The sequence below is a fragment of the Cynocephalus volans genome, chromosome 4 (genome assembly GCF_027409185.1).
Source record: "Cynocephalus volans isolate mCynVol1 chromosome 4, mCynVol1.pri, whole genome shotgun sequence".
NCBI lineage: Eukaryota > Metazoa > Chordata > Mammalia > Dermoptera > Cynocephalidae > Cynocephalus > Cynocephalus volans.
The window spans coordinates 49,658,998-49,685,507 of NC_084463.1; the positions used below are offsets into that span (position 1 = coordinate 49,658,998).

A 26,510-nucleotide genomic window follows, 5' to 3' on the forward strand; every position below is an offset into this window, starting at 1 on the left:
TCTCTGTGGAAAGATTTAGATCTCTTTAATTATTTTTACACCATTTTTTTTAACGTATTGCCTCCATGAGTTGGTTTGAGCTTACCATGTACATCTTAACTTATTAGAATCAGCTACAGATTTATACTACCTTAATTCCAGTAATATATAGAAACATTACCCATATATAACAGAGTCAGAAATTTCCTGGGATAAAAGACATTATCTTGACACATATCTTTACAGTGTCTTTATGGGAACAGAACCCAGAATTTTCCCAGCCCTAGGTATGTGCTAGTCGGCGGTGGAATGTCAGGAACCCAGATTGGTAGGAACCAGGTGAGTGATAAGCAGAGACCAAAATTTGCTTTTTTTTTTTTTTCCCTGGATATTGTTTCTTTGCCCTCAGAGACTCAGCAAATCAGAAATGTTCACTGGCTACCTGAACAGCCCCTATCTTAACCCCCAACATTTTCCTTTAAGATTCTTTGCTTGCAAGACTTTTGGGAGTTCAGAATTTTTCTCAGCATTACCCATCCAACTTTTATTACTTGGCCTTGTAATTAAAGCCAAATTTGCCTCTCTGAAACCCTGGTGTTAATGTCTTGGTTTAGTTGCACTGGGGTGAGTAAACCCAGGTTTAGTTTGGTAACATTATTATATTATACAATTTTATTTCTATTGAAGAAACTGGGAGAAGAAAGGGTAATAAGTATGTAATAATTTTATTAACTTTTCAATTTGTAGTTTATGATTATCTTTATTTGACTTACAGATTTGAATTATCATCTGGAGTCATTTTGGCAACCCAGTACTGCTTTGCTCCCATTTACCTTTTTGTACTCTTATTGGCAACTATATTGTATTTTTATATATTACAGGAAGAACATTACATTGTATATATATATGATTTTATACAATTGATTTCTAAATCCGTTAGAAGAAATGGGAAAATGTTCATTTATACTGTCTTTTATAGTTTAATATTTACCTTTAATAGTGCCCTGTGCTTTTTTGTGTGAATTTGAATACTGTCTAGGGTCCCTTGCTTCCAGCCTAAAGAAATATTTAAAAATACATTTCTTGTAAGGGAGGTCTGTCAGCAACAAATTCTGCCAGTTTTGTTAACCTGCGTATGTCTGTATTTCACCATAATTTCTGAAACGTAACTTTATTTTTTCCTCTTTATAATAACATGTTCATTATGCCATTCTTATATTATTCCAAAGACTAGATACTGTCATCATTCTTACCAAGTGTCATAATCCCCATGGTAATAATCTCTGAGTAATTTTGGTTTCATTTTATCACTCAAGCCCACTTCAATCCAGATGACTCGAATCAGGCATTTCCCTCTTTGAAGAGGAATTTCAGTGTTAGCAGAAACTTTGAGAAACCGTTTTACAGAATTCCTTGTCTAGTTTGTGGCAGAAACCAGAGAGGAAAAGGCAGACTTTTGGGCTGTCACACACACACACACATGCACCCCAACCTAATAAACAGATAACTAAAGATTTGATTTATAGATAGATGGATGGATTAACATAATCTGGGAGTTTCTGGGCAAATAGCTATCAGACACTGCAAGTGGAAATTGGCACAAGGATTATGGAGTCCATTTACACTGTGACCCTGCTATTTTCTTCCACTATATACACAACAGCAGTTTTTCCAATTGTGTAATATAATTGTAATAAAATTGAAGATTTACAAATTAGTTTATTGGATGAGAACAAACATCTTTTAATAGATTGGAAGAGAGCGACCATATTCATTTCTTGTTTGCTTACAAATTTAAAGTAAAATAAAATATTTTTTCAACTTTAATATGCATCTGTAAAAAGAAAAAAGTTATACGTGGGTTTTATTACAGCAATATAAGAGCAAAACATAATTATTAATATCATCATGTAATTGGCCCACATTTAAATTCCCCCATTATTCCCCCAATGTCCTAGGTTGTCAAACCAAAATTTAATAAAGAATCAGGAGCCCACATCGCTGCCACGTAGATAGAGACCAGTCCTGATCCATCAGGTCCATGGTCTCCTGGTAACAGGACTCCCTGCTGGAAAAGAATTTCCTCCATTGGTATCTAATGGAAGTAATACAGAGTCTTATGGGAAATGTAGTTTAACCCTCCAAAGATGTCATCAGCACAGGACTACGGGAACGTTATTCCAGGTTTCTTCCGTGCATGCGTGTCCCCACCCAGTCCCGCCATCTTTCACCTGGAATTTCTGGACACTGCGGCTGTCCCCATGCTCCTTTTCAGATTCTGGTATTAAGTTCTGTGACCCTCAAGGGAGGGGCAAGGGTGAAAGAGGAGCCCCATGGGCCTCAGGGTACCCTGGGGAGCAGGATGAGTGTCCCAGCACTTGGTGCTGCCAAAACGCAGGTGGGTCTGAAGTGAGCCTGACCTTCAGTAAGAGTGTAGACATGGGCCAGCCAGGGAATCGGCAACCTGGGCTGTGCTTTCAGTAACTGCTTTGTCAGAAGATGGTCCACTGCCAGAAGGCTGGGTGTGCACTTCCAGAAGCTCTGTGACTGGGTTGCGGAGGTGTGTGCAGACAGCCTGAGCCTGCGAGTTGTGCGGTGAGTCCACATTCTAGCCCTTCCATACCGGAGCTTGGTACTAGCCTATCTGACATTTAGTTTACCCATCTATAATTTGAGCAGATTAACAGTATGAGTGAAGTGTCCCCAAATTCCAAGAAAAATAATTGTGAAGTGTGTGCACACTGAGTGTTCCTATATGGCAGTTGTATTTGTGGTTTGTCTTGCTGTCTCTTCAGCTACTGAAGTTTCTGCTCCCCTCCTGCACTGTGTAACCTGCCTAGCACTTCTGCTCTGAGTTTACAGAAGTTTCTGTATGACCTAGTTTCCAGAGGCAGTGCCTTCTAGGGAGGAGATTGGGATACTGAGTGATGGTCTGTAGTTTTGTTTTTTTTTTTGGAATAAAGCAGGTCTTACAAAGTTTGAAGGAGGGTGCCCTATGAATAGGAATCCACCCTGAAAAAACACCCCTATGGTTTGAATCCTGTCAGTAGCAATTTAGAACAGAGGCAGAAGAGTTCCAGAAAGGTCACGGTCCTAGCATTGCACAGCACATGCAATTATTCATCCTAGTCCCTAGGGTGCACACTAGTTGATTGACTGATTAAGATGTTCTCATTCAACAGCTGTCTGAGACTGGGTAGTATTGGGAGCTTTGGACCAACTTTCATAAAAGAGATGAGTTTGACTGAGAAGAATAGGTAAGGGCCTAGGAAATGTTACTTATTAAAGAATGGTTCTCAAAGAACAAAATTACAACAAATTTAAAGATCTCAGTTGACTTCATTATGATTCTGCAGTCATGCAACATGTCATTCCATAAAATAGGATAAGTTTTACAGTGAGCTGAGCAAAGGAGGTTGATTGTATAGAAAGAAAAAGGCTGAAGAAAGAAGAAAGAAAAAGTGGACTGGTTATTTTTTTTCCCTTCCTTTTTAGCTAACGTGCAGAGATTTGGTTATAAGAATCTAGGACTAAGCCACACTGATCTCCCATGGTTTTTTTTTTTTTTTTAATATACTAGAGATATTTATTTTATTATTTATTTATTTTCTCTGTTGCTTTGAGTGACAGCTATCGCTGGTACAGTCCCGGGACAAGGGTGCAATTGAGGGTTTTCTCTCAGCACCAGGTAGTTCTCTCGTTAATTCATTCCATTTTTCTTTCTTTTTCAGCTGTGTGCCAGAGTACTCTGTGCATTTCCAAGAGCAACAAAAAATGAATAAATCTTACGTGAGTTGTTTATTCTGTTTTATATTGTATTTTATGAGTTTTATGGTCTCCATGAGTTAAAATGAAAAAGTTTAAATAAGTAAAACTCGGCTTAAAGGAAATGTGCATAAAGAAGATAAAGTTGGCCTGTAGACATAGCAGGTTATAAGAACTTAGAGTCTTCTAATTTAAGTGTGAGTTTATCCCTGGTGTTTCTGATGTCATGGCAAAAAGGTAACTTCAGGGCCAACCCCTTGGCTCACTCGGGAGAGTGCGGCGCTGGGAGCGCAGCAGCACTCCCGCCGCGGGTTCGGGTCCTATATAGGGTGGCCGGTGCGCTCACTGGCTGAACGCGGAGTGCGGACGACATCAAGCCAAGGGTTGCGATCCCCTTACCGGTCACAAAAAGAAAAAATAAAAACGGCAACTTCATTTGTTCCATGATTGGAATGGAATTTGAGAGGAGAGTATGCTAGTTTTTCATGGGACATCAAGACATCCTGGGCCAGCCCCATGGCTCACTTGGGAGAGTGCGGCACTGTAGCGCCTAGGCCACAGGTTTGGATCCTATATAGGGATGGGCCAGTGCACTCACTGTCTGAGCGTGGTGCAGACCATATCATGCCAAGGGTTGCAATCCCCTTACTGGTCAAAAAAAATAAAAAAAGACATCCTGACACCAATGTCCGACAAACCATCTTCATTGATCACATAGGTGATGTAGTGTAAAGTTTTTCACTACCGATCTGGAAGTAAACACGTTTAGTTTTCTGCAGTGAAAACTGTTACCTAATGCTAAAGCACAACTTCTTAATGAGGTCATTCTGGAGTTTCTTATATAGTGTGCTTCCAGGCAGCTTGTGGAAGGCATTACTTTATTCATACATAAAACCTGGATTGTCTATAGGTTTGAGTTAACCACAGGTCCTTAAATAACTCTTCCAGAGACAGTGCCTTCTAGTGGGGAGATTTCTAGATTTCTTCTAAGAGGGATGTTTCTCTCAGTTCATCTGTACATGCAAATGTGCAGCACATTATTCAAAGTTATAAATCTCCCCTTAGAAGCCGCAGAGCATCTCAAGCATGTCACCAAGAGCAGCCAAAATTCAAAGGAGGACAATTAGATTTCACCTATCATTAAGAGGAAAAGTAAGAATTTTCAGCAATCTTCAATAAACTGTAGTTTTCCATAAATTCCTACTACATGCAAAATATTCTTTGTCCCTCTTAATAGGCCAAGAAATATTTTTATTATGCCACTACCTGAAAACTTAATTGAGATCCTAGTGACTGTCATCTGCCCCTCCACATACACCCAGCTAACAGTGAGGAGATTGGCATGAACATGTGGGCACATCCTTTCAGACGGGGTTGGTGGGAAGGGGAAGCACCCTGCAGACACCTGTCTAAGCAGTCAGTTATTCTCATTGGCCACCTGCTCTAGTTATTTCATTAGGGATCAGACTTGATCCCTTGGATAGATCTTTCATGCCTTTTTACTTTGCCATCTGGGCTCTTGCTGTTCTGTCAATATCCATTTTTCTTAATTGTCTGCCTTTGCTCTTGACCAATTTCATTTGTCTGTTTTGTTCTTATGTTAAGTTGGGGATTCCATGGCCTCATTTTTTTAAAAAATGTAACTCTGGTCTTTTGATCAGAGGAATGATTTAGTGTAATCACTGCTTTAAAAAGCATGGACTTCCTGTGTACTCCAGTTTATTAGACCAAACTAACCACACACTCTCTGAGACAGGCCATTTGTTCTGGCTTCCCCTTTCTCCAAGGCTGCTATGGAACAAAGCCTTTAGAAGCTCTGTTGTTTACCAGGCACTGTTTGTGTCACATCCTAGGTCCTTAGAGTGCTGAAAATATCTTTAGACATATATTTTCTTACAAACCACTGGGTTTGATTCATGCCAACAGTGAAAGCACAACTGGGCTGGTGTCTAAGAAGGCTCACTGGTGGCTGGCAGTAGGTGCTGCTGGAGACTTCAGATGCCAGTCACACGTTCAGGTCCCTAGGACTTCTGACCAACCAGGATTCCCACAACATTCTTCTTTCTATTTAGTCTAGATAAACTTGCTAGAACAGCTTAAAGACTCAGTGAAATGTACTTCTGTTTGCCAGTTTATTATGAAGGAAAGTTTGAAAAACACAAACAGTCAAATGAATACACTCACATAGGGCAAGGCCTGGAAGGTCTGGGATGCAGGAGCTTTCATTCCCTTGGGGTTGGCATATGCCATCTTCCTGGCACAAAACGTGGGCATATGGATTAGTTCAGCTGTCCAGAAGCACCCCTAAACCTGTGACTTTTGGTTTTTGTGGAGGCCTCACTATGTAGGCATTGTTGATTAAATCATTGGCCAATGGTGCTCAACTTGATATTCAGGACCTGTACCCTCCCCAGAGGTTGGGGGTGGGGTGAAAATCCCAACTCCCTAATTACAAAGTTTCTCTGACAGCCATCCTTCATCCTGTCGTTGCAGCCAGCCATCAGGCAACTCATTAGCATAGAAAAATACATTCTTATCAGTTTGGAGATTCTGATGATTTTATGAGTTGTATGCCAGGAGATGAGGACAAAGATCAAATGTATATACATTTTCACATTATCACATAGGTAAAATTTTGTCATATGTATTCTTTTTGATTTTTATGTGATTGTTCCATCAGTTACTGAGAGGGGATTATTAACTCTCCAGTATGATTGTGGATTTTTCAGTTTCTCATATTAGTTTTGTTGTTTTTTGTTTCAGTTACAGTCATGTGCCTCGTAAGCACATTTTGGTCAACAACGGACCACATATATTATGGTGATCAGACCAATAATCTATAGCATATAGCCTAGGTGCACAGTAGGCTGTACTGTCTGGGTTTGTGTAAGTCTGTTATGTTCATACAAGAATGAAGTCATCTAGTGACATATTTATCAAAATACATCCCAGTCATTCAGCAACACATGATTGTACTTTGAGGCTTGTTTATAATTGTTACATCATCTTCACGTATGATCCTTTTATTATTATGAAAGTGCTCTCTTTATTTCTGGTAGTATATATTGCCCTAAGTCTCTTTTTGCTAGTATTAATACCTCCACTTAAGATTTTATACTTACTGTGTGTGTAGTATATCTTTTTCCATTTTTCTCTTTTTTAACTTTAATTCTGATTGCATCTTTGTATTTAAAGTACGTCTCTATGGATTACATACAGTTGGTTCTTACTCTGTCTAAAATAGAATATTCACCCCAATTCTATTTATCATTATTAATATATAATCATTAATACGTTATTTATAAGGTTGGATTTAAGTCTGCCATTTTGCTACTTATTTTCTCTTTGTGTCAATTGCCTTTTGGTCCATTTGCTTTTCTAACATCTTTTTGGTTACTCAAAGGTTTTTTAAATGTTTCAATTTGATCGTCTATTGACTATAAAATAATTATTTAAATTATTTTTAATTTTGGTAAGAAACACGTAATGTAAATTTATCATCTCAACCATTTCTTAACCCTAGTGTTAGATCTGTTGTGCAGCAGATATGCAGAACTCTCTTTTTTTATCTTGGAAAACTCAAACTCTATACCCATTAAATGACAACTTTCAGTTACCTCCTTCCAACCCCTGACGACCACCATTCTACTTTGTGTTTGTAAAAATTTGACTTCTTTTCAGTGGGGACATACAATATTTGTCATTTTTGAATGGCTTTTTTCACTCTGCATGATTGCCTTTGTTTTTAAGGCTCACTACTATTCCTTTGCACGTAAACACCACATTTTTTTTTATCCATTACATTGTCTATGGACATTTGGGTTGGTTCCACCTCCTGGCTAAGTGAATAATGTTGCTATGAATACAGGTGTACAAATATCTTTTTGAGATACTGCCATCAATTATGTTGGATATATACATAGTCAGATTGCTGGATTACATGGTAATACTATTTTTAATTTTTTAAAAAGCCACTCTACTATATTTTATAGTGAGTTCACCATTTTACATTTCCACCAACAGTTTATAAGGGTTCCAATTTTGTCAACACTTGTTATTTTCTATTGGGTGCAAAGTGATATCTCATATGGTTTTGATTTGCATTTCTCTAATGATTAGTGATGTTAAGCATCTTTTCATATGCTTGTTAGTCATTTGTATATCATCTTTGGAACAATTTCTGTTCAAGTCGTTTGCCCATTTTTCAGATTATTTGTTTTTTGGTTGTTGAGTTGTAGGAGTGTATGTATGCATTCTGAGTGTTAATTCCTTATGAGATATATGACTTCAAGTGTATAATTTTGGGGGTGCTCATGTAAATAGTGTTAGGTTTTTCATTTCAAATTCCACTTGGCTGTTGCTGGAACATAGAAAGGTGATTGAATTTTGCATATTAACTTTGTATCCTTCAATGTTGACATAATCACTTATTAGTTTTAGTTTTTTTGTCTGTCATTGAATTTTCTACATAGACTATCATATCATCTGTGAACAAAGACAATTTTATTTATTTCTCATCTATATGCCTTATATTTCATGTTATGTTATTGCATTAGCTAATATTTTCAGTACAATATTGAGAGGAGGGGTGAAAGAGTACATTCTTGCCTTGTTCCTGATTTTGTAGGAAAGCTTTGAGTTTTTCACAATTAATTATGACATTAGCTGTAATTTTTTGTAGATAGTCTTTATCAAGTTGAGGAAGTCCCCCTCTATTTTTAGTTTACTGAGAGTATTTATCATGAATGGGTGTACTATTTTGTCAAATGCTTTTTCTGCATTTATTGCTGTAATCATGTTATTTTTATTTTACTCTGTTAATGTGATAGATTACATTAGCTGATATTTAAATGCTGAACTAGCTTTCTGTGCCTGGAATAAAACTCAGACTCACTTTGTCATGTTTCATAATTCTTTATACATATTGTTGAATTAGGTTTGCTCATGTATTTTTTAGGTGTTTTGCATGTATGCTCCTGACAGAGAATGGTTTATAGTTTTCTGTTCTTGTAATGTCTTTTTAAGTTTTGATATTGAGGTAATGCTGTTCTCATAGAATGATTTGGTAGTATTCCATCTATTTTATCCTCTGAAATAGATCATAAGTAATTGATATGATTTCTTCCTTAAATATTTGGTTGGATTCACCAGCGAACACCTCCGGGCTGTGTGCTCTCTGTGTTGAATGTTATTATTTTCTTAATTCTCACAATAGATATAGGCCTATTCAGACAGTATATTTCTTCTTGTGGGAGTTTTGGCAAATTGTTTTGTTACAGAACTTGGTCCATTTCATCTAGGTTATCAAATGTGTGCACACAGAGTTGTTCATAGTATTTCTTTATGACCTTTTTAAATGTCCACAGAATCTGTAGTGAGGTCCTCACTTTCATTTCTGACATTAGTAATTTTTGTCTTGCATTTCTTTTTCTTAGTCTGTCTATAGGCTTATCAATTTTATTGATCTCACAAAAACAGCCATTTTTTGTTTTTAATTTTCTCTATTGATTTTCTATTTTAATTTATTGATTTCTGCTCCAATTCTTTTTTTTTTTTTTCTTCTGCTTCCTTTGAGTTTGGTTTGCTGTTCCATTTCTAGTTTCCCAAGGTATAAACTAAGATGATTGATTTTAGATGTTTCTTGTCTCCTAATATAGGCATTCAATGCCACAAATTTCCTTTAAAGCTCTGCTTTTCATGCATTTCATAAATTCTGATGATCCTTGTTTTCATTTTCATTTAGTTACATACTTCAAAATTTATTTTAAACTTTTTTCAGTGACCTATGTATTGTTTAGAGCATTTTGTTTAATGCCACTCTATTTGGGGATCTTCCAGTTACCATTCTGTTATTGATTTCCAGGTTAATTTCACTGTAGTCTCAGAGCACACATTGTATAATTTCCATTATTTTAAATCTGTTAAAGTATGTTTTATGGCCCAGAATGTGTTCTGTCTTGGTAATTGTCATATGTAAGTTTGAGAATAATATCTATTTGTTGTTTTTCAATAAAGTAGTCAATAAATATCAATTAGATTGAGATCTTGTTAAGTTTAACTGCCTTTACTGATTTTCTTCTGGATTGATCTATTTTTGATAGAGGATGTTGAAGTTTTTTTAAATGTGTTGGCAGATTTTATTTTCTTTTTTTGTAGTTCTATTCTTTTTTGTCTCACATAGCTTGACAGTCTATTGTTAGGCACATACATGTTAAAAGCTGATGCCTTCTTGAAGAATTAACTCCAACAGCCTGATGTAATGCCATTTTTTATCCCTGATAACTTCTTGCTTTGAAGTCTACTGAATCTGAAGTAAGTATAGCTACTTCTGCTTTCTTTTGGTCAGTGTTGTTAGTGTTGTATATTTTTCTTTATCCATTTACTTTGAATTCATGTTTGCCTTTATATTTATTGTGTGTTTCTTGTAGACAACATATACTTGGTGCTTGTATTTTGATCCTCTCTTGCAATCTCTTTTAATTAGTTCATTCAGATTCTTAATATTCAAAGGGATCATTGATATATTTGGATTAATATCTACCATTTTTTTTTACTATTTTGCATTTATTCCTCCTCTTCTATGCTCTTAATTTTATCATCCACTCTTTTTCTGCCTTTTATGGTGTTAATTGAGCATTTTATGAGATTCCATTTTCTCTGATTTCTGAGAATGTGCTTTTTATACTTATTTATTTAGTTAGTTTTTTACTAGTTGCCCTATATTTTGAACTACACTTTTATAACTAACCCAATTCTATTTCAATTGACATTATACCAGTTCAGGGCAGTGAGATTTGCTTATAAAAAAATCTTAATTTCTTTCTCCCTTCCTGCTGTTTTCTGTGTATCATTATCACTTCATTTTACTTATGTACAAGCTTACATAACTATGTATGTGTGTTTGTGTGTGTGTGTTAAAGCATACATAATTGCATACAGTTGTGTTATACAAACTGTTATCAGTTGGATCAATTAAGAAAAATAGCAAGTTTTTCTTAGCCTTACTTATTTGTTCTTTTATGCTCCTCCTTTCTTTATGTAGATCCAGTTTTCTAACCTATATATTTTTTCTTCTCTGAAAGAAATTCTTTTAACATTTTTTGCAAGACAGTTATACTGGCAACAAATTTCCTTAATATTTGTTTGCATTAGAAAATCTTTATTTCTCCTTCACTTTTGAAGGATGATGTCACAGGGTACAGAACTCTAGGTTGGTGAGTTTCTCTCAACACTTTGAATATTTTACTCCACTCTTCTTGCTTGCATTGTTTCTGAGCAGATGTTGGATGTAATTCTTATCTTTGTTTCTCTATACGTAAGATGGTTTTACCCGACTCTGGCTTCTTTCAGACTTTTATCTTTGATTTTGTGTAGCTTGAAAATGATATGCCTAGGTGTAGAAAATTGGTACTTACCATGCTCGGTGTTCTCTGAGCTTCCTAAATCATTGGTTTAGTGTCTGACCGTCATTTGTGGAAGTTCTCAGACATTGTTGTTTCAAACGTTCTTCTGGTTTCTCTCTCTCTCTTTCTCTCCCCCCCCCTTTTCTGGTATTCTCATTACTCGTACATCTTTTGAAGTTTTGCCGCAGTCCTTGGATATTATGTTCTCTACCTTTCCATCTTTTTTCCCTTTGGTTATTCGTTTTTGGAGTTTCTATTGATGTATCCTTAATCTGAGATTTTTTTCTAAGCTGTGTTCAGTCTATTCATAATCCCATCAAAGACACTCTTCCTTTCTGTTACAGTATTTTTGATCTGTGATTTTGGTTTTGGTTTGATTGTTTGTTGTACATAATTTTTGTCTCTCTGCTTACAATGTCCATTCTTTGTTGAATGCTGCCTACATCATACATTTGAGCCCTAAGCTAATTATTTAGATTTTTTTTTAATTCCCTTTTTGATCATCTTAGCATCCTGCCCAAGGGCCCACTTCTTAAATCTAGTGCATTGGAAATTAGGTTGATTTGAGGGGAGGAGGTACAACGTTCAGACCGTAGCAGAAATGTTCTATAGTCTCCCTCTCTCCCTCCATCACTCACTCACTCTCCCTGCTCTGCTTCCACCATCTTGCAGTGTGGGACAATTTTCACTGTCACCACCACCAGAAGGACTTTGGACTCCCCAGCCTCAGAAACTTTAGCAATAAATTTCATTTTTCTTTATAAAGAGACAGTTTCAAGTATTTTGTTATAAACAATGCAAATGGACTAATACATCTGCCTATGACTGGGTCCTCCTGGAGTTTTTAACCCTCAGAGATGTCTACACTGAGTCCTGAGCAATTTTTCAATCACAGTTCAGATTTTCCTGCTCTGACACTGGCTCGTATGACTGTTTCCAGTAGTAAGTCTCTGCACCTATAAGCTACAACACTGTATGTTTACCTGTCTCTAATCTTGTGGGCAGTGGTCTGACCTGTGTCCTTTTCTCTCTTACAGTTCCAAGAAGAGATATTGATCTTTCAGTCTCTTCAGCATTATAATTGTTTTGATCAAGTGATGATTTTCAGGCTTTTTATGTGCAGAAATAGAAACCTGAAATGTATTTCTAAAATCATCTTCTTAATGTCTATGTAGATGATCAAAGAATTTTGCTTCATATAACTATGAAAGTTATGAATTATATTGGTAGTCTTCTTAATACTGAGCTTTCCTGTTTTCATAGAATAAACTCAGAAAATTCTTTTCTGGTTTTCACAGTCTATTTCTCTCTTACTATCTTTAAATATTAGTGTTTTCACAGGTTCTGTGCTTCTGCTTTTTTTTTTATTAGTAGTAGTATTGTTCAATCTGATAATTTTATTAACTCTGATAACCAAAGGTACAATTGAAATTCTGATACTTCCCAAATTTTTATCTTCAGCTTAGATCTCTCTGGAATTATATATTCAATTGCCATTTGGGCCTTTCTATAGATATTTCAAATATAATGAGTCCAAGTGTGTGTTACTTTTTCCAATTATATTATTCCATTTTCCAAATTTTACTGTATGTTGCCAGTACCTAACAAGCTGCACTCCTTTAGATAGACTGGTTGTAAAACAATTATTTTTATTCCCTATACAGCAAATTAAGACCACATTCTGTTTCTGCTTTTACTTTTACTTTTTCTCTTTTAAAGGGTTAGTTTCATATTTTGTGTGCTTACTGCTCTGGGTCCTGATATAGATGGTCATCTTTTACCCTGTTTTCTTCATCTCTGACTCTCCCTTCAGCACCTTCTCCACTCTCTTTCTAGAGGATGACTATAAAAATGTAAATCTGTACATGTAACTTACCTGTTCTTACAGGAACTCATTATTTACACTGTGTGGCTGGAGAAGTGGCAGTATGCTCCCTGGGTAAACACAAGCAATCTTTTTGCATGTAGGAAGAAAATTTGGAGATGTTTATTACATGCTTTTAATTTATAAGTAATTAAAAATCAACAATGAGTGCATAACTTTTTTTGCCATTTCATTAAGGTCAAATTGTGGTTATCTCATCAGTAGTACCAGTCATGTGGTGTGTGTTGTTTGTGCTCTTGCAACTGAACCTTTGTTCTTTTCTCATACTCATGAGAACACGTGGTTTGCATAGAAGAGGTAAACATCTTTGGTATTTCAGTGGAGTGCAAACTGAAAACAAAATAGTTCTGTTTTTTCTCATTCTTTCTAACCCTAGTTTGTATTGATCTTGGGTCTAAATTAATTCTTCTGACACATTATTCCAGGTATGTAAAATACCTTATGCTAAGCTTCTTTGGAGAAGCAGAATTTTGTTCATACTTTTATCCATAGCAACAAGGATTGTGGTAAGTTTTGTAATAGTGTTTTTTTTCTTTTTGCAATTAACAAATTGTAACAGTGGCAGAATATTACTGCTGTTATTTTTTATTTCTTCCACCATATGAAGTACAAAGAAGCTGCATCTAATGTAAAATACATATGACACACACACAGAGAATTGTGAACTCCAAGATTTCTGTTTTGTGATCAATGGCTGATGACTTGAGTTGAGCAAAATGTGCCATTCCAGGGGTTGGTGTCATTTGAGGATGTGGCTGTGGACTTCACCTGGGAAGAGTGGCAGGAACTGGATGATGCTCAGAGAACTTTGTACAGGGATGTGATGCTAGAGACCTACAGCAACCTGGTATTGTTGGGTGAGTGGAACTCCACAGTAAGTTCCAGGAGCAACACTTTCTTCTTTGTTGGTAAATACAGAAATATCTGTATTTATACCCTTTATAAGGTTCAGTGCTATGTAAGTTTCTGTTTAATTGAGAAGGTGAGAGTCATCCCTCCCTAATGAATGCTTAAAATTGGCTCCTTTACTGCACAGTTTTGAAAGTTGAGCTCTTCTCATTCTTCTAAAAACCTGACTTAGCAGTTTTGCAAACTCCTGTGGTATATCTTATTAACAGGATGCTACATTACCAAACCCAATGTGATCTTCAAATCAGAGCAAGAAGCAGAGGCATGGATGGTAGAAAATGCCCCAAACCAGAGCCTACAAGGTCAGTGCATACGGGGCACAGGCTGGGAAGAGCAAATCCCTTTGCTGTTTTTGCCCATATTTTTGCTATTTTTCAGACCTGAAAACATCTGATCTGTGTGGCTTAAACAAATCAATTGTATAACCTCCTAAGAGGGTTCTCACATCTGTACCCCTACCTTTTATTTTTCTGATTTTTTTTTATACTTTCCATAATTTAATCCCTACATTTCTCCTCTTAGACATTTCTCTTTGCTGATCACTTTCTCAATATTTTTGTTTGCTCTATTTTTCTCCATTCTCATGAGTATTTAAATCCAGACTGTATTCATGTTTTTTCACTTAAAACTGAATACTTGAAATGAGGTAATTTATAAGGGAAAAAATATTCCTTACAATTCTGTAGCCCCAGAAGTCCAAAATAGAGGATTTGCATCTATTGAGGACCTTCCAATGGGTAGGGACTCTCAGTAGATTATAGGGTTGGTACAGAATATCACAAGGTGACAGTGACAAAAGCATGTTCACATGCTTTCTTTCTCTTCTTATAAAGCCACCAGTCTAATACCCGATAATCCCCATTAAACCACAAGCCCATTAATCCATGGGCTTTTATTAGTCCATATATTAATCCTCTTATGGGGGCAGAGCCCTTACTATTTAATCACCTCACAAAGGCCTCACCTTTCAAATACCACAGTTGGATTTTTCACACTCAGCACTGTCACAATGATGACGAAGCTTCAATATGAACTTCAGGGGCGAGGGGCGGTACTTGAACTATAGCACAGACATTTATTCATACACTTATTTTTTAACCACATCTTGAGGACATTTTAAGCACTTTTTATTGTATAGTTGTATTTACAACAAAAATTATCAAAATAACATCCCTCTTTCATACAGTTTACATTCTGATGAGAGAGAAATGTGTGTGTGTGTATGTATGTTAAGTAGTTATATTAGAATCATGAGGAATATTGAACCAGAGTGGGAGGTTTAGAAAATATGTTTGGAGAAGGAAGATTATTGAGTGCTTAACTTTTACATACTGTCAGTTTGACTTAACTGTTTTCAAAAATTTGACATATAATATATAGATGAATATAAAATGTCAATTTGAGAGTGGACATCATTCTTGGAGGTACACACTTGTAAATCAGTGGCTTAAAGCTGATTTTAAAAGTCATGCTTATAGAGGAAGTCACCTAGGGAGTAGATAAGAAAAAGAAAAAAGTTCTAGAGGTGAGCCTTGTGTACTGCCATATCAGAAATTATAAAGCTAAGGCAGACCCAGCATAGGAGCATAGAAAGTGTTAGTCATGGACTTGGGAGGAGAACCTGGAGATTCTGGGTTCCAGGTTCAAGTGAACCAAAAGTTTTATGTTGAGGGCTCAGACTTCTTTTGGGGAGTAGTTTGAAACTAGCATTTTTCTCTCCTTGTTAAAATCATCTTAAAACAACAAAGGAAATAAAATATGTGCCAAAGACATTATTTTCTATGAAATTAGGAGACACATGAAACTCCAATGTATAGAACAAATGCTTTCAGAAGCAGTGAATTATAAAGGATAAGTGTGTGCAACAGAAATTGGGGAGGGGGGTGCCAGTTAATCTTAGGGGGGGTAGAATAGCATTTTGCAGCAATGGTAGAGAAAGCCTGTGTTGCAGAACCAAAACTTTTAGACGAGCCAAAAGGGGTTGCCGATGGTGGAAGACTGGAGATTTCTGAGGAGCATAGGAAGTGAGTTTAAATGAGTAATTTTTATGAAGCTGTCTTCTTCTAATGTGGGGAATTTTTTAAAATTTGAAATCTCCCCATATGCTTATAGCTCTTTCCAAAAGAAGAGTGAACACTAAACAAACGTAGGTGCAATATCCTGAAGCTAAACCATATTCCTTATTTAAGGGACAAAGAATTGGCTTGCTCCTGAACCTTAAAGAAGATAATCCAAGAAAACCTTGCCACCTTCAGAGTGCAATAGGAATAATAAAAGCAGTACAAGACACCCACTGTTGCTGTAAGAGTAAAGCAAATAAAAAAGAACAGGGCAAACAGTTGGCTGATGATAAGCACTTGTTTGAAAACTACAACTAAGCAGTGGGTGAACATTTTTACTAAATATTTTCTTGCGAATAAAAAATGAATAAAGAAGCAAAGGAAAAGATGACTAAACATTAGAAAACATATTAATATAACCTATAAAACTAATACTCATTTAAAAAATTTTTAGGATAGGAAGAAACATTTTTATCTTTGCATGTGCATTCATAGACAATGCTTATGTTGGTTTATGGGTATGGATTTTTTTCTCATTTTAGATCTCCATATAGTCAATAATCAAATTGAGAAAAGTCAAGAAAATCACAGTAAATACTTGTGGCAAGTTTTAATCACCGACAGCAAAACATCAACTGAGGAGAGAGTTAAGTTGGAAAAAACATTTAATTTGAGCTCAAACTGTACTTCAAATCTGATTATAAACAGTGAAAACTCTTCAGAAATTAACATTGAGAAGTTTAATGTATGTAAGTATGCACTTCCTCCTAGAAATCCTGATAAGACGCATGCTGGAGAGACACCTGATGACCAAAATAAAACTGGGAAATCCCACACACACTGTGAGCATCTTAGTCAGAATAACAAGATTCAAGTTGGGCAGTACCCTTTTGAATATAGTAAACCAGGGAAAGCCTTCAACACAGAGCCAATATTATTGGCACATAAGAAGCTTCATTTGGGAGAAACTACCTGTAAATACAATGAATGTGGGAAAGCCTTTTATAACTCAGCTCTCCTTGACCAAGAGATAACTCAGGTATTGAGGAAAACATTTCAATGTGATGTATGTGGGAAAGTATTCTATAAAAAGTCTGAACTCACTAAACATCAGCAAATACACACAGCAGAAAAATCCTACAAATGTAAAGAATATGATAAATCCTTCATGAAGAAGTTATCTCTTACAGTCCACAAATGGACACATACAGGGGAGAAGCTTTATACATGTAATGACTGTGGAAAAACTTTTCACCAGAACTCACTCTTCAGAAGTTGTCAGAGAACTTACACAGGTGCCAAACCATATGAATGTACTGAATGTAGGAAATCTTTTTCCCACAACTCAGCCCACCATAGACATAAGAGAATTTATGCAGGGGAGAGGTCCTATGAATGTAATGAGTGTGGAAAAACCTTTTACCGGAAGTCAGACCTCAGCAAGCATCAGAGAATTCACACAGGGGAAAGGCCCTATAAATGTAGTGAGTGTGGAAAAACCTTTTACTATAAGTCACACCTCAGCAGGCATCAGAGAATTCACACAGGTGAAAGGCCCTATAAATGCAATGAGTGTGGAAAAACCTTTTACCAGAAGTCAAACCTTAGCATGCATCAGGTAATTCACACAAAGGAGAAGCCTTATGAATGTAATGAGTGTGGAAAAACCTTTCCCCTGAAGTCAGTCCTTAGTATACATCAGAGAATTCATACAGGGGAGAAGCCCTATGAATGTAATGAATGCGGAAAAACCTTTCACCATAAGTCAATCCTCAGTACACATCAGAGAATCCATACAGGGGAGAAGCCCTATGAATGTAATGAGTGTGGAAAAGCCTTTCACCGGAAGTCAATCCTCAGTACACATCGGAGAATCCACACAGGTGAGAAACCATATGAATGTAAGGTATGTAGTAAATCTTTCTTCTACAAATCACACCTCAATAGACATAAGAGAATTCACACTGAAGAAAGTCGCTATGAATGTAATGAGTGTGGAAAAACCTTTCCCTGTAAGTCAAACCTCTGTGCACATCAGAGAATTCATATAAGGGGGAAGCTCTATGAATGTAATGAGTGTGGAAAAGCCTTTCACCGGAAGTCAGACCTCAGCAAGCATCAGAGAATTCACACAGGGGAAAGGCCCTATAAATGTAGTGAGTGTGGAAAAACCTTTTACTGTAAGTCACACCTCAGCAGGCATCAAAGAATTCACACAGGTGAAAGGCCCTATAAATGCAATGAGTGTGGAAAAACCTTTTACCAGAAGTCAAACCTTAGCATGCATCAGGTAATTCACACAAAGGAGAAGCCTTATGAATGTAATGAGTGTGGAAAAACCTTTCTCCTGAAGTCAATCCTTAGTATACATCAGAGAATTCATACAGGGGAGAAGCCCTATGAATGTAATGAGTGTGGAAAAGCCTTTCACCGGAAGTCAGTCCTCAGTACACATCAGAGAATCCACACAGGTGAGAAACCATATGACTGTAAGGAACGTGGTAAATCTTTTTTCTACAAATCACACCTCAATAGACCTAAGAGAATTCACACTGAAGAAAGTCGCTATGAATGTAATGAGTGTGGAAAAACCTTTTACCGGAAGTCAGACCTCAGCAAGCATCAGAGAATTCACACAGGGGAAAGGCCCTATAAATGTAGTGAGTGTGGAAAAACCTTTTACTATAAGTCACACCTCAGCAGGCATCAGAGAATTCACACAGGTGAAAGGCCCTATAAATGCAATGAGTGTGGAAAAACCTTTTACCAGAAGTCAAACCTTAGCATGCATCAGGTAATTCACACAAAGGAGAAGCCTTATGAATGTAATGAGTGTGGAAAAACCTTTCCCCTGAAGTCAGTCCTTAGTATACATCAGAGAATTCATACAGGGGAGAAGCCCTATGAATGTAATGAATGCGGAAAAACCTTTCACCATAAGTCAATCCTCAGTACACATCAGAGAATCCATACAGGGGAGAAGCCCTATGAATGTAATGAGTGTGGAAAAGCCTTTCACCGGAAGTCAATCCTCAGTACACATCGGAGAATCCACACAGGTGAGAAACCATATGAATGTAAGGTATGTAGTAAATCTTTCTTCTACAAATCACACCTCAATAGACATAAGAGAATTCACACTGAAAAAAGTCGCTATGAATGTAATGAGTGTGGAAAAACCTTTCCCTGTAAGTCAAACCTCTGTGCACATCAGAGAACTCACACAGGTGAGAAACTGTATGAATGTAAGGAATGTAGAAAATCTTACTTCTATCAATCACATCTCAATAGACATAAGAGAATTCACTCAGGTGAAAGCCCCTATAAATGCAATGAGTGCGGAAAAACCTTTCACCAGAAGTCAATCCTCAGTATGCATCAGGTAATTCACATAAATGAGAAGCCTTATGAATGTAGTGAGTGTGGAAAAACCTTTCCCCTGAAGTCAGTCCTTAGTATACATCAGAGAATTCATATAAGGGGGAAGCTCTATGAATGTAATGAGTGTGGAAAAGCCTTTCACCGGAAGTCAGACCTCAGCAAGCATCAGAGAATTCACACAGGGGAAAGGCCCTATAAATGTAGTGAGTGTGGAAAAACCTTTTACTATAAGTCACACCTCAGCAGGCATCAGAGAATTCACACAGGTGAAAGGCCCTATAAATGCAATGAGTGTGGAAAAACCTTTTACCAGAAGTCAAACCTTAGCATGCATCAGGTAATTCACACAAAGGAGAAGCCTTATGAATGTAATGAGTGTGGAAAAACCTTTCCCCTGAAGTCAGTCCTTAGTATACATCAGAGAATTCATACAGGGGAGAAGCCCTATGAATGTAATGAATGCGGAAAAACCTTTCACCATAAGTCAGTCCTCAGTACACATCAGAGAATCCATACAGGGGAGAAGCCCTATGAATGTAATGAGTGTGGAAAAGCCTTTCACCGGAAGTCAATCCTCAGTACACATCGGAGAATCCACACAGGTGAGAAACCATATGACTGTAAGGAATGTAGTAAATCTTTTTTCTACAAATCACATCTCAATAGACATAAGAGAATTCACACTGAAGAAAGTCGCTATGAATGTAATGAGTGTGGAAAAACCTTTCCCTGTAAGTCAAATCTCAGTGTACATCAGAGAACTCACACAGGTGAGAAACCATATGAATGTAAGGAATGTAGAAAATTTTTCTACTATAAATCACATCTCAATAGACATAAGAAAATTCACAGATAAGAAATGAATGTGAGTGTGGAAATACCTTTCACTGTAAGTCAAACCTCAGTACACATCAGAGAATTCACATAGGTGAGAAGTCATATGAATGTAACACATGTAGAAAATCTTATACCGCAAGTCACATGTCAGTAGACATGAGAAAATTCACATAGGAAAAGACCAATGGATTTAATGTATGTGAAAATACTTTTCCCTACAAATCACACCTGAGTAAGCATCAGAGAAGACAAACAAAAGTGATGGCCTATAAATGTACAGCTGCTTTTTGGTTACCACAGGGGATGGGTTCCAGGACTTCTCCGTCATGCCAAAGGCTGTGAATGCTTAAGTCTTATATAATGTGGCATAGTATTTTTGTAACATTGTGCTGTTTAATTAACATGTCTAGTTTATAATACTGAATAAAATGCAAAAAGTATGAGTAGTTCTTAGGGTGTGTTATTTGTATAATTTTTATTATAGTATTTTTTTATCTGTTTTCACACATTTTAAATCAGCAGTTGGTTGAATTCTTGGATGTAAATTTTGTGAATGTGGAAGGCTGACTAACAAGTGTGGAAGCCTCTTCTGTCAGAAGTCACACCTCAGCAGACATCTGAGAACTCACATTGGAGATATCCTGTATGGCAGAGACTAGCTATGTATTATGCACAAATACTCTCCTTTCTTTTTCACACTTAGCATGCATATTCAGCCTCTTCTTATTGTGTGCATGACTATGTAACTGAGCTCTATCCAGAGGAATAGGGACACAAGTGATGAACATTACTTTCAGGGCTGGCAACAGGAAAAGGTCCATGCAGTTCTTTCTGGTTTCTTATGCCCTCTGGGACCAGAGTGCACATGACCCTCACGGTGGTCTTGAGAGGCCCAGGTGGGAGAATGCCACTATGATTTAAGACAGAAGGAATTGATTGTAGAAGGCAGGAGTCTTCCCACCTTTATTCCCAAACCTTCCATTTGTACTTCATATGAGTGAGAAATAAACATTTACTCTGATGAGCCATTGTATGTGTGACCTGTTTGCATTAGAAGACAACCAGCCAACTGTAGCTAATTGACTCTAAGGACTTCCCAAGAGAAGTTACCAGTTCTTGCAGATGAGAAGATTCACATGGGAGAGTGACCTGTGTTTGCCACCTTTTATTCTGAAGTCAGTTGATGGAAAAATCAAAAAAAGCATGGGGAGTTACAGTGCTAAAAATTGGGAACAACTTATTAGGAAGCACCTTACTGAATGCTGAGAATAAAGTAAATGTTTATAAATATCTTTAATATGTCAACATTTTCAACAAATCTTCCAAGTTCCTTATATATCCAAGAATTTGAAATGAAGGGAAAACTATCAGCTTATATAATACATGTGTAAATTTTCAAATAGGTTAAAATACTATCAAAAGTAATTTTAAAAAATATTTGACTATCAATGTTTAAGTATAAGTGGTGATATTCTCTGCCAGGAGACAATTGGCTATGTCTGGAGACATTATTGGTTGTGATAAATAGAGGTGCTACTCTATCTAGTGACTAGAGGGCAGGGATGCTGCTATACATACTACAGTGCACAGAACACCCCACTCAAGTATGTAGGGTTTATGCATATAAGTATTCTTAACAAATTTTACTTAGTGTAACCTGGCATTAATGTTAGTCAATACGTTCACTTAGCGTAATAAATATTTTGACTTACATCTGGATTTATTAGATTAAATGCCAAACTAGCCTCTTTATATCTTGTTAAGTATATTAATTGTAACATATTGCTCTACATACTTTTTTCTACTCAACCAGTAAATGTAAATTTTATTACCATTTTTACCAAACTGTCTCATGTGGAGAAGTTCATTTTTTCTAAAGTTTGTAGCTGGGGCTTCTGGTCACGATGGCAGAATAGACAGTCTCTAGCATCACTCTCCCCGCAAAATCAACCAATTTACAATGGTTAAAAAGCAACAGCAGCCAAGCTGGAGCCACTAGAGCTCAGGGAAAGAAGAGGAGGGACCTACGGAGTGCATGAAGGCAGGAGAAGCCATGATGAGAGAAAGAAAAAAAATGCTCTTACCATTTTGAATCCCAGGTGCTTCCAGGCTGGAGCTGCTGAGCACATGGAGCAGGAGCTGGCAGAAACCACAGCTGTGCCCTTCGTATGAAGTTGCTTGAAGGCAGCAGGGGAGAAGAGGGCCCTCCCCACATATATGGAATTACTGGGCTGTGGGGTAAGTGCACTGTCACCTTAAGAAAGGCTGCCTCAGGTTCTTTCTCACCCAGTCATCTTGCCCTTATGTTTTTTTCCTTGGACAAGAGAAAGGAAATTTGAGACCAGAGCACAGCCTGGGACATCTGGAAGTTGGCAGGGATGTCCTTCTCTTGGACATAAACTGTCTTGCAGGACATCAGCCTCAGATGAGGTCCCTCTCAGACAAAACCAGGCCACCTCATATTACGTCTCAGCACAGATGGAAATAAGGCCAAACCCCCTCTTGCCTAAAGTGCGTCACTACTGACTCTTCACCAGGTTTAAGTCACTCTACCAGCGGGTAAAATTTATTGAGACACCCAATCACGGAATTGTCCCATTTTCTGAGAGCATCAAACCCAGAAGGAATCTGCTTAAGTGTTCTTTGAAAGTGCCCAACCAGAGCCGAAGCAGTGTAGTCCTTTCTTCTGAACACCCTCTTACTGAGCTGCTTCCTGGTGTGGAGGGTGCATTCTCTTTGGGAGTCACCAGCAACAAGCCTGACTTGCTTGACCACAACTGCATTCTTGGAGGGCTGGAGGGGGTATGTAGCAGACTCTATCCTCTTGGTTCCAAACCAATCTCAGAGATTCAGTGAGTGCCACATGCTAAATCCAGCTTGCCTGTTTCCCCATCTGCAGAACACTGTGTCCAAATACTGGACACGTGCCCTTGGATCTTACTGAACCAGGACATCTCCAAACTTGAAATAACCATCCCCCTTGAAGTCTCCCAAACACTGCCTTTACCTCTCTCTTGCATTGCAGTTGGTTGAGAGCCAATGTGTGGCCACCCAACAATCACTAAAGCACCATTTACTCATTTCCCCACAGTGCTGATGTAGGGGAGGGAAGGAGTGTCTTTTCTTCATCCATTGCAAGATTCATGGCTGATGCCCCATAGCACAGACAGATTGACAAGAGAAAAGCATAATAAATTGTTACAAGTTTCACATGCCAATGGAGGCCTCAGAAATCAAGACCAAAAGAAATGGGGACATCTATTTTTATGCTTGGGTTTGATGAAGCATAGACAGTCATGCACACGTATGATTGGACAAGGGGTCTGACCTATGGTAATAACCTGGGGGGACTTAGCAAGGCCTGTTTGTTCAGATCCTTCTTAGTCTCTGGATACAGGGCAGGACCCCCCTGGAGTGAGGGTTTTATGGCCCTACAGTAAAAACCTATGCTTTCTTGCCTGCAAATCTTGGTGTTCAGTGATTGCCTTAGCTGTGCACAGGGCAGGTGGACTTACTCTTGTTCTGTAACAGCCTCTGTGTGTTTGACCACAGCCACTGGTCATCAGGACACAGAGCACTTTTTTTTTCTTGTGTTGTCATCTCCCTCCTGCGGGGTGGCAGCACTCACCTGTTCACACTTGTTGCTATACTGTGGATTTGACAAAATGTAGTAGTGATTAGTGGGGGTGTTCAGGATGATTTTTTCTTGGTTTCAGTACCTACAGTAGGTTCCCAATTCCAAGTCACCACTGAGCAGGGAGGAAGCATGTATGGACAGGTAGAATAACCACCTTGCAGGAAAGATTACCTCATAGGCCTGGCTGGCTTGTCCAGTTCTGTGATGGACACTGTTGCAGAGAGCTTGGCAATATCCTCAGGCTTCCAGACTTAACAGTCATTCTTTCAATGTGAACAAAGAGAATTGGGTAAAAAAGGACTTTTCTCCAAAAATGGAAAATTCAAGGCACATTAGCACATCAGAATGAGGGATGTTCTTTATTCAGGTGTGTAAAGAAACAAACTCAGTTGCACTCAGTGTACTCTCAGAACAGGCTGTGACAGCAGGTGTGTGGTGATTTCTCCCCAAACACCATGTAGGCAACTAATTCTGCAGAGGATACCAGCTGGTGTCCTGTAATTCAACTCAATGCTGACACTATCTACCTCCAGATAGCATCAGAGGCTACAGGTTGAGGGCTCAGTCCTCAAAACTGCCCCATTTCCAATGTCAATTGCAAGCACCAGTTTGTTTTGCCTGTGCTTTGGACTGACTGGCTATAAATCAAGATTCACAGAGCCCCCTTGGGAGGGTTGGTTAATTTACTAAAGAGGCTCATAAAATTCAGGGAAACACTTACATTTACCAGTTCATTTTAAAGGACATCGCAAAGGATACTGATAATGAGATCCATAGGGTGAGATATGGGGGAAGAGGCACCAAGCTTTCTTGCTCTCCATGAGTGCACAGCTCCGGGAACCCTCACATGTTCAGCTAGCTGAAAGCTCTCCAACCCAGTCCTTTTGAGTTTTTATGAAGGCATAATTGATTAAATCATTGGCCATCAGTGATCAACTTACCCTTCAGCCCCTCTCTCCTCCCTGGAGGTTGGAAGGTGGGACTGAAAGTAACAACCCCCATCCTGAAACTTGCTATGGGCTCTCAGCCTTCAGTCAAGTCATTAGTGCACAAAAAGACACTCATTCATCACTTTGGAGATTCCAAGGATTTTAGGAGTTGTATGCCAGGAGATGGGAATGAACTCCAAACACATTTCACAATATCACAAGGAGATACTTTACTCAGGTTGCTGTGGCATCACTCAGAGTATTTTGTCTAACAAGTGGGGAACAGTGGCAAATTCCTAAGGGAAGAGACACCCGATAAGTTATAAGGCAGACATGTGACAGATGTTACACATGGGATGGACAGTGTGGAATGGCAGACACCCCACCAAGGGCACAGAAGCTCCTCATCAAGTAGACTTTAGAGGAAAAAAAAAAAAAAAAAGACTGTGCCAGCCCTTGAGCTACTCAGAAGGATTGTAAAAGTGCCCAAAGCACACCTGATTGAGGGCAAAGGGGGTGAATATTCCTGCTAGCAACCTCAAAACTATTTTCCATCTATATAATTTTGTTAGTTTGAGAATGTTCTATTAATGGGATCAAACAGTGCTCACGTATGACCTTCTGAGATTAGCCTTCTCACTCAGCATAATTGATACTCATTGAGGGTGAGTGTATCCATAGTTTGCACATTTTATGGCTGCATAGTTATTCCACCGAATGGAGGTACCAGTGTGTGTTTAACCATGCAAACATTGAAGGACATCTGGGTTGTTTCCAGGTTCCAGTTAAAGTTGCTGTGAATAATCATGTATGGACTTTTGTGTGAACATGAGTTTTCATTCTCTGAGATCAATGATTGAGTGTGCTTTTTATACACTGAATGTTTCTGTTTCCTCCCAAAATTTATATGTTGTAGCCCTAACCCCCAATCTTATAGGTATTTGAAGATTGCATCATTCAGAAGTAATTAGATTTAGGTGAGTTCATGAGGGTGGGACCCCTATAATGGGATTAGTGCCCATATAAGAAGAGTAAGAGACATTAGATCTATCTTGCTCTCCATGATGTGAAGGCATAGCGAGAAGAGGACTGTCAGCCAACCAGGAAGATGGATTACACCAGGAACTGAACCCAGCTAGCACCTTAATCTTGGACTTCCAACCTCCAGAACTGTAAGAAATACATTTCTGTTGGTTAAGCCACCCAGCCTCTGCTATTTTGTTATAGCAGCCTGAGCTGCCTGAGAGTGCTATTGCTGGTTCATATGGTAACTGCATGTTTGGTTTTATAGGAAACTGCCCAAATGTTTTCCAATGTGGCCATGCCATTTTTCATTCCCACCATCAATGTCTGAATGACCAGTTTCTCTGCATCCTTACCCACATTTAGTGTTGGCACTATTTTGTATTTTAGATATTCTTGTAGGTATGTAGTGATCTCCCATGGTGTTTTAGTTTGCCTTTTCATAATGGCTAATGATGTTGAATGTTTTTCATGTGCTTATTTGCCACTGATATATCTTCTTCAGTGCAATGATGGACATGTATTTTGCCTATTTTCTAATTGTGTTGCTTATGCATTTTAGTGTTAGAATCTGAGTGTTCTCTATTCATGTAAATACAAGTCCTCAACAAGACATGTGGTTTGCAAATATGTTCTCCCATTCTATAGCTTTTCTGTGATCCTCTTAATGGGGTCAGTCACAGAGCAAAAGTTTTTAATTTT

General features: G+C 37.9%; 1 protein-coding gene across 5 annotated transcripts in view; it reads left to right on the top strand.

Moving 5' to 3' along the window:
- LOC134374703 (zinc finger protein 658B-like) overlaps positions 1–20,615 on the top strand; it is a 67,630-nt gene extending 47,015 nt beyond the window's left edge. For 3 of the 5 annotated variants that reach the window (XM_063092622.1, XM_063092623.1, XM_063092626.1), the window contains 4 exons: positions 3,711–3,768; positions 13,763–13,889; positions 14,151–14,243; positions 16,544–20,615. In XM_063092622.1, coding sequence (XP_062948692.1) covers positions 3,711–3,768; positions 13,763–13,889; positions 14,151–14,243; positions 16,544–20,238 — 3,973 coding nt within the window. In that variant the 3' untranslated portion in view covers positions 20,239–20,615. Of the gene's footprint in view, positions 1–225; positions 319–3,710; positions 3,769–13,762; positions 13,890–14,150; positions 14,244–16,543 lie in introns of all 5 variants that reach the window. The other 2 variants (XM_063092625.1, XM_063092624.1) reach the window with 2 other exon arrangements.
- Positions 20,616–26,510: the final 5,895 nt, after the last annotated feature.